The sequence below is a fragment of the Hippichthys cyanospilos genome, chromosome 2 (genome assembly GCF_059441005.1).
Source record: "Hippichthys cyanospilos isolate Australia breed blue-spotted pipefish chromosome 2, RoL_Hcya_1.0, whole genome shotgun sequence".
NCBI classification, from domain to species: Eukaryota; Metazoa; Chordata; class Actinopteri; order Syngnathiformes; family Syngnathidae; genus Hippichthys; species Hippichthys cyanospilos.
In genome coordinates, this window is record NC_142370.1 from 35,860,053 (window position 1) to 35,872,453 (window position 12,401).

Here is a 12,401-nt window from a genome sequence, read left to right on the forward strand (position 1 = left end):
GATGCATCACGCCAGCCCAGCCGCCACCGTAGCTTCTATTCCGTGCGCCACGCCCTATATATGAAAACACTTTCCAAATAGGCCATTTATTGAAGGGGCGCCTTTTAATCCGGTGCTCAAAACTTTGACTGATTTATGGGATTGTTTTGTTGGCATTCTTTTTAGCGCAGCTCCATCCAGCGAATGCAGCAGGCAACCCGGCCACGACTGCAGCTTCCATTCTATGCGCCTCATAATGCGGTGCTCCATATACCGCGTGTGAAAAGGCCTCGCCGCATAATCCCGTGTGCTTTACGGCGCGCAAATCATGCCAGGTAGGTACGTAAATTATATCTAGGGTGAAATTTCAGCTCCCTAGTGTCTTCTTTACCTCCGATGCAGGACGAGATCAAGGCGTCAAGCGTCGGATTTCGGATTTCTCCCTAACACAACCATGTCTCCGAGTACTATCGGTACAATCGAACCCGGGCGGCATTCAGAAGTTAGGGACGGTTACGCTAAAGATAAATAAATAAATTAAACAACAACCCAAAAGCAACGAGCGCCTGGTGGGAGGAGGCGGCTCAAAAAGACAGAGTAGGCCCCGGCGGGCCATTCCTACCCGGCCCAGCGACAGCGCCTGGAAGGCGGCGTCGCCGGCCGACGCTTCGGCGTCCCTCGCCATGTCCCTGTTCAGCTCCGTCTTGTTTCGCAGGGCTCGGATTTCCCCGGAGAGCTCGCGGACGCGCGTCTCCACCTCCGCCCGCTTGGCCTCCAGCCGTGTCAGGCTGTCGTCCAGCTGCGGAGAAACCGCGGGGTCAGGATCGGACGGCGCCACCCACCCGAAATGAAAAAGAAGCTACCTCGGACGTGGCCTTCCCGGTGCCGTTCAGGTTGTCCAAGGTTTCCTTCAGGGCGCCTTTGGCTTTTTCCACGGCCCTCTCCGACACATCCAGGGCCGCCCTGGCGGCGTGGGCCGCGTCTTTCGCTCCCTCGGCTCGGCTCCTGCAAAGGCAGCCAAGGATTCCCCGCTTTACGCCGCGTGTGATTCTGGCTGCCGGGAAGAATGTGCTTGCGCAATTAAAATCACCCGCTGCGCGAAAACGCGGTCAAGGACTTTGCCCGATCCGACCGTTTGGTTTTGATTCCCTTTCGCGTAGCTCCATCTGGCGGATGCATAGCGCGAGCCCGGCCGCTACCGTAACGTCTACCCTGTATATGAAAACCCTTTCCAAATATGCCGTTCGTTGGAGGCGCGCCTTATCGATCGGGGCGCCTTATCCTGCCGATTATAATATAGTGTCATATAATGTCATATAACTATTTGGGGTCAAGTCTTGTAAATCGTTGGGGAGCGAATTTCTAGGAGAATGTTTTCGCAGTACATGAACCTTACAATATTATTGTCACTATTCTTAGGAATGTTGAATGCATCGACAGGCATGAAGCAATGTTGTTTTTCACCCGTTTAGATTACGTTCTTTTATGGCCTTTTATCCCGCACGAGCTTGAAGTTCCAGACCGCATTGGAATGCGTCCGCTTTTCTCACTGGCACTCGGACGCGTCGGGCCGACGGGAGCGTTTTGAGGAAAAACTTCAAAAGAAAAGCTGGGAGGTCCCCCCGCGCTTACTTGCCGCGTTTGTTTTGAAGGCCACCTACGTCCAGAATGTTGAAAAAAATGCCCGCTAGTCCGGGAGTTTGTGAGTCGGTTCCGTGAAAGCGGCGCGCGGTTAGGGTTACTCGGCGCCCTCACTTGGCGTCCCGGGCTTCTTCCAAAAGCCGGCGGGCTCGAGCCACGTGGCGCGAGGCGTCGCCGACGACGGCGTCGACGTCGCCGAGGTTGGAGAGGCCGTCCCGGATGAGCGCCGTCACGGCGTCCACCGCCGTCTTGTTGACGGGCAGCTTGATGGACAAGACCCGCAGCGCCACCTTCTCCACGCTCTCCGGATCCGCTCCCTCCTCTGCGGGGTGCCATCGCGGGAAGGTAAAGCGCAAAGCGCAGGTATGTTATTGTTGAAATTATGAATGGATTATTTCAGTAATAAAGTCATCCATTTAGGTAGTAAAGTGCCGACCTCGATGACGTAACGTGGCCAAAGTGACGAATGTACAACGCGGTTGAGAAATTTAAATTTCTCTAAATCGGCTGCGTACTTGGATAATCGATGACTTTGGGTACTAAAAGCACCGGTGGTTTAACCGCTAAAAGTACCAAAGTACAAAAAGGAATGGATGGCTCTCGACGTATAAACTCGGTACGTTTCTGCCGACAATTGCTTGATTGACTTTGACCGTTTGATGGGTAAAAGTAGGCGGTCCCGAGGATTTTTCGGAACATTTCGGACGCCCCTCTTCCGGGGTGCCAAAGAAAGCTCGGCGCCCGCCCTCGGAGTCCATAATCGCAACCCCGAGTCGAGGCGCATCCCCAAGTCGCGGCTTCGGCCAAAAGATCGATCCCTACGTACCGGTGAGAAAATCTTTGATCTTCTTGATGAACTCTTTGAGCTCGCCGTTGGACTTCTCAAAGTGTCCCTTGTTCTTCCGCGCTCTCTCCAGAGTGCCGGAGGCCCGATTCTTCACGTCGCGGCTCAAAGACGCCACGTCCTGGAGCTGCTCGTCCACGCCGTGGGATTTCGTCCCGTGGGGTGGGAAGCAGAAAGGCGAACGTTTGGTCGACCGAGGGAAACATTTAGGTAAGGAGGGCCACGTTTTGGCCGAGGAGGGAAATCCTTTGGGGACGGGAGGGAACCCTTTGGGAAAGGGAGAGGGAAAGGGGAAGGGGAAGGGGAAGGGGAATGGGAAGGGGAATGGGAAGGGGGAAGGGGGAAGGGAAGGGAAGGGAAGGGGCAAGTTTGGGCAAGTTTGGGCCGAGTTCCAGAAAGGTTCGTGCAAGGAAGGGAAGGTTTCGGGCACGTTTCAGAAAACAAGCGACTGATGCAAAGACCCTCGGCAAGCAAGCGTCCGTATCGCGCCGCGTTTCAAAGCCCCCTCGAACAAGACGCGACGTGTCGCAAGTGTGGGTTAGGGTTAGCAACCTCGATCGCATCGTACCTTCTGGGCCACGCGGCGCAGCTCCCGCTTAGCATCCTCCAGGGCGTCGCTGGCATTCTCGGCGACGCGGAAGGCGGCCGACGAAGCGCCCGCCGTCCCGTCGCATCCGTCCCCTCCGCATACGCGCTTGCCTTGGTTGTCGCGGCAGCCGGCGCCGCCGCACGGACCGTCCTCGCAGCTGCCGTTGGCCCCGCACACCTGGACGACGGCCAACAAAACGTACACCGGGAGCAGTTTGATGGAACGGAAGGAGCCGTCTTTTATTTGGCCCCGCGCCTTTACGTATGGACTTTTTGCTTACATGGACACATGAACCGGCCCGCGGGCCGTACGTTTGACACCGTGCGTTGGAATTCAGCAATACGAAGACCGGAAAATAGGAAGCGTTTACAAAAGCTGAGCTTGATTCCGATTGATCCCCGGCTCTATCGTGTTTCCGAAGCGCGGGCGCCTCTTACACGCGGGGAGGCGGAAAATATCTGAGTCGGGGATGATATCCGGGGGGCACGACGCTTACCTTGTCACTGAGACGCTGGACCTGCCGCTCAAGCTCGGCGGCTTTCTGCTGCACGTCCCGCATGGATTTATCGTGCGCCGCCGCGGTCCGGAGCAGCCGGTCTCGATTGGCGTTCAGCAGGTCTTCAGTCAGCGAGCCCCTTCGTTTGGCCTGTTCCGCCGGACCCAGGGGCCCAAACGCCGACGCGTTGCACTTGCGCTCCGCCTCCCGGGATTCCCCGTGGTATTTCTCCACTTTTTTCAACTGATCTACGGAGACGCGGGCGAGAGGCGTTTTGGGTACGCGAAGAACGCCGGCGAGCAGCGTGGGAGCGAGGCTTCGGCCGGAGCCGGCTCGGCTACCCGCGAACCCCGACGCGAGGTAGTCGTCCAGCCGCCGCCGTTTCCGAGCCAGCGCGGAGTTGAGCTCGGTCAGCCGGCCCTCCGCCTCGCTCAGCGTCCGTCTCAGGGCGTCCTCGTCCCGCGCCGTTGCGTTGAGCTCTCGAGCCGCGCCCATCAAACGCCCGTCCGTCAACGCGATCTCTGCCCTGTAACGCGCACGCCGTCCGAGACGTTTGATATGCGGGATTTCGACATGCTGTGTTCGCTCCAATTGAATTCTGTCAATAAAGGTCGGCTGACTTATCGGATCGTTTTATGCCTTTCCCTTTAGCGCCGCTCCATCTAGTGGATGCATGACGCGACCTCGGCCACGACTCTAGCTTCTATCCTACGCGCCTTATAATACGGTGAGCCCTGTATATGAAAACACTTTTCAAATCGGCCATTCTTTGGAAAAATGCAGTTATAAAGTTAGACTGACTTGTTTTGTTTTGATTCCATCCACAACCCTCTGCCACAACTGTAGCGTCTATTCTATGCGCCCTACAATGCGGTGCATCCTATACATGAAAACACTCTTAAAAAGGGGTCATTCAATGAAGGCGCCCTTTCCGGTGTGCCTAAAAGCGCCGGAAATACAGTACCCTGGCGCTATTGTGTCAGTAGGAACGGTGTACTGATAGGCAAACGCGCAAGAGCGTCCCGCTCACCTGAGGTCGTCGATGCTCTGTCCGAGCAGTCGGCGGACTCGTTCACTGTCCTCCTTCCCGATCAGATCCCGCACCCGCTTCAGCTCGTCCTCCAGATGGCCGATGCGAGCGCGGCCCGTCCCGGACGAGACGCCGTTCTCCAGGATCCGGTTAGCCGCGTCGCGGATGTGCTCCGCGTCCCGTTTGAGCTGACACGCGGCGTCGTCCCACAACTGGAAGCAGGCGTGGCACGGCGAGCACTCGGGGAAAACGCCGGCGAAGCCGCGGGCGCATTGGTCGCAGCGCTCGCCCGTCGCGCCCTCCTTGCACACGCAAGCTCCGCTGGCCCGGTCGCACTGCGCTTCTCGGGAGCCCTCGGGATGGCACTTGCACTCTGGGGTGGGCGACGACACGCGCAAATCAAACTACTAAAACTACTAAATCAAACTAAAAATTCAAACTACCTGTCGTTTGGTTTTGAAATCAATATGTCAACACCCAGTTTTCATTTTTTGCTCTGTTCCTCTCCCACCATCATCTCCCGCTTCTGCTGGCTTGGGGCCTAAAGTATGGGCGCGTCCTATAAACGGTAACTTCAAAATTCTATCTTTTTTTGCGACGGCGTTCGAACAAGGCCGATCCGTCAGTCACACGAGCCCAATTTTGACGCGCAGAGGTGCGTTTTTGTATCGGCCTTATTTACAGCGAGGACCATAACAGGACGAGCGCGAGGGCGGACGCCGGTAGGCCGTTGGCGGCAAGCGCTCGTTGCGGCTCGCGGCAGCTGGAGTTGGCTGAGCTTGTCGCGCCATCGTTTCGATAGAAGAAGCGCGCAGACCGACCCGGCGTCCGAGTCCGTCCTTGTTCCCGCGCAGGAATATTACTCAAAGCGAGAGGCTCGCGTCTCCTGCCGATCCAATCGAGAGTGAACCGGTTAGAGAACACGGAGAGCTATTCCGTTTGACTCTTTTCCGTTTGACTCTTTTCTCGTCCAAGATCTCGGACCTCGTAGCTAGAGCTGCGCATTTTCAAACAAACGGCCTCATTGCCCACTCTCCGAGCCGACGACTTACCTCGACACCGCACCTGCGGGTCTCCCCAGTGGAGTTGCTCACATTGGGTGCACTGTCTCCCTCCGAACCCGGGGCGGCAGTGGCACTGGCCGCTCAACTGTAAAGAGGACAAAGACCCGGCTTTCGCAACCGCCGGACGCGCGGGGACTTTGCGAGGCCGGCGCTCGCAGACCGTATTGCAGCCGGCTCCCGTGGAATGCTGCGGGTGGCAGTCGCAGGGCTGGCACCCGCGCTCCCCGCCAAAGTTCCAGTGGTCGGGAGCGCACCGGTCACAGTTAGGGCCCGAGACGTTCTCCTTGCACAGGCAAGCGCCCGTCCGACCGTCGCAGTGGCACAGTCCATCCGGGCAGGTCGACTCCACCGTACCGGCGCTCACGCAAGTGCAGCCTAGGATAAGAAACGAGCCGGCCGGCCGTCCGCTGAAATAAATACCTACCGGGGGCGTCCCGAGCACAATTTTTCGCGGCCGAGTCCGAGTCACCGCCGGTACCCGCAGCCCCGTTCTTTTTCAATTTCCGATCGCGCGATCGGGATCCGGACGTCGGTGATGAACGCCGCTCGAAAGCCACCGTTTCAAGGACGGGAAAAGAAGGAATAACTCACGTCGGCAGTCGCGCTTCGACGCGTCGCCAAAGTATCCCTGTCGACACCGGGCGCAGGACGGCCCGTCCGTGTGGTACAGGCACTTGAGGCATTGGCCCGTGCGAGGGTGGCACGACTCCGGGTCCTCAGCGTCGATGTTGCCGCCGCACTGGCACGGAAGGCACCGGCCGCCGCGTTGTTCCGGGTTGCCGTAGTAACCGGGGGCGCACCGATCACATCGAGGTCCTGGGGTGGAAAGGAGTCAAGGGGTTTTAGCTTGCTCTGAACGTTTTCATCCAATTTCTGCCCATGGCTGTACTTTGTCATTTAGCGCTTTCAAACTTTCAAACAGCTTTATGGACGTTGTATCTGCGCTCCAGTCAGTGCGTACTGAGCGTCCGTAGCAATAAGTGGCTTTATAAAGGTCATTTTCTTCAGGAGAAAGGCATTGATTTAGAGCCAATTGGCACCTGCCGACCAACGGAAAGGAGTGGAGGGAAAAGGCTTTGTGGATTTCATGTCCGGCGCGCTTCCTCACCCGCGTAGCCTTGTCGGCAGTCGCACAGGATGAGGTCGGAGGAGCGGTCGGCTTGGCAGGAGCGGCCGTTGAAGTGGTCCGAACCGGGGTCACCGGGGCAGGCGCACGGGCGACAGCGGTCCCCGGAGCCGAGCGCGGGGTTTCCGAAGAATCCGTCCCGGCACCTGAGGTCAAGGGGGGGTGACTCCTGGCCCGCGGCGACGCGGGCCCGACGCGTCTTACCGTTCGCAGTGATGGCCGGCCGCGTGGTCGCGGCACTCTCTGCACCGGCCGCTCCGAGGGTCGCAGCCGTCGGCGTGGCCGTTACACTGGCAGGGCCTGCAGCCGGGGAAGCCCCACTGGCCGGGACGGCATTCGGAGCAGCGGCGCCCGCCGGCGCCCTCCCGGCACGGGCACTGGCCGCTAACCGGGTCGCACCGGTTGCCGGCCGAACCCTCCGAATGGCAGTCGCAAGCTGACGAGGAAGAAGTTGTCACGTTTAGCGCCGGGCGTGGAGTCCACGCTCTTGAGCCTGGAAGGGGGCTCCTCCCACCTGCCGACGTTTCTTATTTCACCCCAGATGGGCTTTTGAACTTTTTCCTGTCCCTTTGTTCAGGGGATGCCGTATGTACGTATGATGTTCATTTTCACGAGACGAGACTGCTGCCGTTCAGGGCCGTAGAAAACAAACTTGACTTGTTACCTGCCGTAACAGCGACGAGGCATCTCTGGGAACATAATTAGCCGGCGCTCGTTTTTTTCCCTCTTTTAACCTTTTAAAAGACTCTCTAGCTCTTAACCCTTTTAGACAGCAGGAGCGCCCTTGACAAAATGACTCGCCCGCGTGTCCAAACCGATAAATCCGTTGAATTTTGATGAGCGCTTCTCGAGAGGCGATTGGGTGAAAACCGATGGAAATCGGGTCATGACGTCCAGCGCGTGACCCGGAAGGGGGCTCCTCCCGCCTGCGCTCCCTTCTCAACGTTTCTTATTTTCCCCCAGAGGAGTTTTACTTTCTCTTTTGGGAGCTTTGTTCGAGAGACGCTGTCGCGTACTCGCGATGTTCCGAATGACTTCTTTTTCACCGGCGAGGCCCTTTGAGACCGCGGCGAATCAGGGCGTCACTAATAAAGCTGAATTGACTTCTAAAAGGCAAATGTACAGTTAGTGCTGTTTTTGATCGGAAATCCAAATCCATGCTCACGCTAGTCAAATAAACTTGCTTCCCGTATCATGTGACGAGTGGTAACATTCGAAGCTATTTTGAAAGCATAGCGTACCGTCGTGACTTTCGAGGGTTTTTTTCCAACGTCTTGCGGGCCCAGCAGCGGGCTTGAGCGGATCGCAAGGACCGACAGCGCATGGGCCTTGCTGCCGTAACGTCTCCCTACGACCTTTCGGGGCAGCAGGCGGCTTCGTAGCTTGGGCCAAGCCTACCCCGGACGGGATGGCTATTGGGAACGGTGGGAGATCCGTCCGCCCGCCCGCCCTCCCGGCCAGTAAACGCCCATCGCTTTGCCTCCCGCGCGCCATCAAGGAAACGCTCTTGGGCCAACCAACCCCGCGCCGCGTCCGTGCTTGCGACTCACCGGTGCAACCGTTGACTCCGAAGCCGTACGTTCCCGGGGCGCACTGGTCGCAGCGTCGCCCCATCACGTTGGGCTTACAGCGGCACTGCCCCCCGACCCGATCGCATTCGCTGGAAAGGGAGCCTTGGGGATCGCACTCGCAGGCTGCGTGTAGCGCAGGAGCCTGCGTCAGAACCTGAAGGAGGCTCGCGCCGGGCGGGCGGGCGCCATCGGATCACTCACGCGGCGCGCCGTCGTGAACGATGGCCGAAATACTGCAGATGAGCTTGGAGCACGCGTCGGCCAAGGCGGGCATGGGCGTGATCAAAAAGGAATCCAGACACATGTAGCGAGTCATCTCCTCGCGTCGCAGCTCTCCCTCGATCTCGTTGCCTTGGAAGCCGGGGAGCTCGCTGTAATTGGGGATCAGCACCAGCTGTTGCGAGCAAAATCAAATCAAATGTCGGAACTGCCGCATTATAGAAAGTTCTTCTATCTGTGCTTTTGCTTTGTAAAGATGTTTTACGTCGAGAAATCGCTTGCTGATAGGAGCATTCTGGGATGCGTTGATGAATGCAGACCAAATTTGCATTCTTTCTCTGATTGGCTCTTGGCCAGGAAACGCAAGATAGAAGTTTCCTAATTCCCTAACTAAAGAGGTTTTTTTTTTTTTGTAGTGCATTCAACCCCTGCAAATTTGTTTTACTTGTAGTGCATGCGACGAATGAAATTTACACAAAGGTTAACAAAAGCGTCTTCTCTAGTAGTAGGGCGGGCAGATATGAACGGGAACCGACATCCAAATAGGGTAAATGCCGAAAAGAAATGGCATCGTCTACTCACCGAATCAATCAGAATGAAGGCGGTCAGATGTCTGTGAGTCACTCCGTGGCGCTGGAAGCGGATGGCCACCGCATACTGATTATTTGGCTCGAAACAGAACGGCCTCGGCATCTGGATGTATCTGAAAGGCGAGGAGATATCCGGGTACGGGGGGTCCTCGGGTCGCCGTGTTTGGAGGTTACGAACGTGCGGCGTAAACGATCGCCAAGTAGTTTCTAGCGCGACGAGTACGCTTTGTGGTGGTTGTGGGCGAGCGTCTCTCACTTTGCGGTTTCTCTTTCCTCTCTCAAGCGTTTGATCGTTTTTTGGAACTTTTAGCCCTTTCTTATGGCTCCAAACCGTGAGGCAGATTCTTCAAAAAACAAAGGCCATCTCCGTGGAAGTGAAATGACATTTGTCAAATGAGAGTTGTTTTTCTGAGCGCTATGTTCCCATTTGGGGTTTTGCCGATGTGACGGTTGAGATCCAACCTGCCCGGCCGCGGGCACGTCCGCACGGCGTGTAATAGAACCACGCATTTCTAGGGGAAATTCGGACCCGACTCGGGCCGCTTTAAGATGTTTTTGTATCGGAGAAAAAGCATAACAAGAAAAACCCCAGCCGCTAACTCAGCTGACGCTTAGCCCGCTTGGCTCATTTACTGCCACGAAAAATAGTAAATATCGGCAAATTTGGACATATTTGAAAAGCCAACGTTTTATCGTGCATTGCTCCCCGATTTTTGCATTTTGACGGCGAATCTCGAACAGGGTGCGATAGAAACCTTTGTGTTCAGACCCGCAAGCACCGGGGGCGCGAGGGGACAACCTATGACATTTGCAAGCCTTTCAACGACTTCACTGAGCGGCTTAGCCAGACTCCCGTAATGCAAAGTTCTTGCTACGCATTGTGTTACTGCTAGTAACACGTGTACGGCACCGATGAAGAAAATCTGAAAAATGACAGTTTACAATTGGAGAAATTTGAAAATCCTCCATCGGCTCTTAGCCAGGAGATGCAAAGTACGGAGGAGTTTTTTCATTCCCCAATCAAAGTCGTTTTGTAGTGGATGCAACCTCAGCAATACTTTGTTTCGCTTGTACTGCACGCGACGGATGGATTTTAGACGACCCGCAAAGCGGTCAAAGGCGATTCCTATCCACGGTCGTGAATACCGGAGCGCCGAGAGCAGTACCAGTTCAAACTATCACCCAAAGGATCGCCCAAAACCGAAAGTCCCGGCACGGCGCCGGTGTTTCGCTACCTGCTGCGATGAGGCAAGGTGACCGTGTAGAGCTGCTCGGTGGGCAGAAGGTTTCCGCAACGGAGACTGGAGGGCAGGTTCACGGACGTAATGCTAACTATGGCCTCCCAGTCTTCTGTGGACTAAACACACAAGCTTATGGTCCAGGGTTTCATGCTGACCTCTGAGAAGAACAAAAGGCGCAAACCTCAGGCTCATAACGAATTATGACGTTGTAGTCCATGGCGTAGGGAATGTCGTCCATATTAAAGAGCAGGCCGCCGCCGTCCTTGACCCGAGCGAAACCAGGTCCGCTCCAAGTCGCCGCGTGACCCGTGGTGAGCTCCCGATAAACCGTCCTCACGTCCGGCTTGGAAAGACAAAAAAAGGGAGAGCTTTCCTACTCTGCTGACCTTTTCATTGATAATGACGTTATCTACATTTGAGATGAAACTGTGACAAATTATTCAATCATCCAAATATATATATTATATATATATATATATATATATATATATATATATATATATATATATATATATATCTACTCTTTATATATTGGCAGGATTGAAGGATTAAAACACGCATGCAGTCTTAGCGATGTAACCAAGAAATAAAATCTCTTTGACACGGTGGCGTATTTGGCCACGGGTAAACGGCCACGGGTTTCTTCATTCCTTCTAGAGCAGAGGTCCCCATCCCCCGGTCCCTGGCTTGGTACTGGTCCCTGGATCAAGCGGTACCGGGCCATACTGGGCCGCACCCAAAATATCGACGGTTGGAACTGATTTAGTTTACTCTTTGACAGTTAGGGTCCCTTAAAATGACGTCGTCAGTGCGATACGGCGGCCAATGGAAAGGAAGGGTAACGATTAGGAAAGACGACATCGTACCGTCTGCTGCAGCTGTCGGATTCGCCTCAGTGCCGCGCGGTGTTGTTGCGGGTCGGCGACGCGGCGGTGTCGCCTGTGCCTCCTCAGCTGGTCGCTGAGGTGCTGGACGCAGTCCGTCTCGGCCTGGGGTCGAACTTTGCCCTGGGGGAGTGACAGGGAAGTCGAAGTAGGCGCCTTAAAAGCTTTGAAAAAGCTCGACCGTACCGTGGAAGCTCTGCGTCCCCGACGTTGCGCAAATGTGACTTTCGTCCGCCGCCGCGCAAGAATAATAAACCGATGGAGGAACAACTCGATGAGTAGGAGCCGTACTTCCTAAATATTCCTGCATTGTAAATGCAGTCGTTCCCGCATATTCGTTTATACCGTGAGCGCAGAAAGAAAGAAAAAAAAGAGAGAAGGGAGGGAGGGAGGGAGGGAGGGGCAGAGGTGGAGTGGCGCGGAGGAGCAGCCGGAAAGGCGGAGTGGAGAAAAATGGCCACGAGCCGTAGTTTGGTCACCTCTGACTTAAACGCTTGTCGTGCGGCGTGAATTGTGACCAATCTCTTTTTCAAGCAAGTAATAAGTAAAAGAGTGAACTCGCTTTCAAGTAAGTGGCATCTTCCGCACTGAAAGGCGCGCCGGATTATAAGACGCACCGTCAACCAACGGCCTATTTTGAAAGCGTTTTTACATATGGGGCACGCCGCATCTTAAGGCGCATGGAAAAGAAGCTGCAGTCGTGGCTGGGCTTGCGTTACGCATCCACCGGGCGCCGCCAACAAATAGTCTCATTACTCGGGCAAACTTTATGACGGTATTGTCAGCGCCGCCAGGCTCCGCGATTCAGTCTGGCTTTCGTGCAGCGTCGACTCTTCGGAACCCTCGCGGCTCAGCCGAGACTTCCGAAATACCGCCGTTGGCGTCCGCCCGCAATGTGGAAAGAGACGGCGCGATTCCTCTCCGCTCGTCGCCTCTCGGTTGGGCCCCGCGGGCGAGCTCAGACACGACCTTGTCATTTGCACTCTGGCAACACTGCCAGGAATGCGGCGAGCGCAAATAGGAGGGCCCGCTTCCTCAGATAAGTCAGCTCCTTGTCTTCGGGGAACGCCGCCCGTCCATTCATCGGCGGAATCCTCCATTCCACACAAAGGGTTCGAGGTGGACGC

General features: G+C 55.9%; 1 protein-coding gene across 2 annotated transcripts in view; it reads right to left on the bottom strand.

Moving 5' to 3' along the window:
* Positions 1 to 12,401, bottom strand: part of lamb2l (laminin, beta 2-like) — a 30,890-nt gene that overhangs the window by 1,556 nt on the left and 16,933 nt on the right. For both annotated transcript variants that reach the window (XM_088439978.1, XM_088439970.1), the window contains exons 16-34: positions 11,257 to 11,397; positions 10,572 to 10,733; positions 10,385 to 10,506; positions 9,142 to 9,262; positions 8,542 to 8,734; positions 8,320 to 8,463; positions 6,974 to 7,205; positions 6,752 to 6,915; positions 6,235 to 6,459; positions 5,804 to 6,018; positions 5,632 to 5,728; positions 4,580 to 4,952; positions 3,891 to 4,075; positions 3,550 to 3,797; positions 3,033 to 3,230; positions 2,447 to 2,591; positions 1,735 to 1,942; positions 843 to 984; positions 602 to 778 (exon numbers count right to left, since the gene is read on the bottom strand). In XM_088439978.1, coding sequence (XP_088296104.1) covers positions 602 to 778; positions 843 to 984; positions 1,735 to 1,942; positions 2,447 to 2,591; positions 3,033 to 3,230; positions 3,550 to 3,797; positions 3,891 to 4,075; positions 4,580 to 4,952; positions 5,632 to 5,728; positions 5,804 to 6,018; positions 6,235 to 6,459; positions 6,752 to 6,915; positions 6,974 to 7,205; positions 8,320 to 8,463; positions 8,542 to 8,734; positions 9,142 to 9,262; positions 10,385 to 10,506; positions 10,572 to 10,733; positions 11,257 to 11,397 — 3,492 coding nt within the window. The remainder of the gene's footprint in view (positions 1 to 601; positions 779 to 842; positions 985 to 1,734; positions 1,943 to 2,446; positions 2,592 to 3,032; positions 3,231 to 3,549; positions 3,798 to 3,890; positions 4,076 to 4,579; positions 4,953 to 5,631; positions 5,729 to 5,803; positions 6,019 to 6,234; positions 6,460 to 6,751; positions 6,916 to 6,973; positions 7,206 to 8,319; positions 8,464 to 8,541; positions 8,735 to 9,141; positions 9,263 to 10,384; positions 10,507 to 10,571; positions 10,734 to 11,256; positions 11,398 to 12,401) is intronic.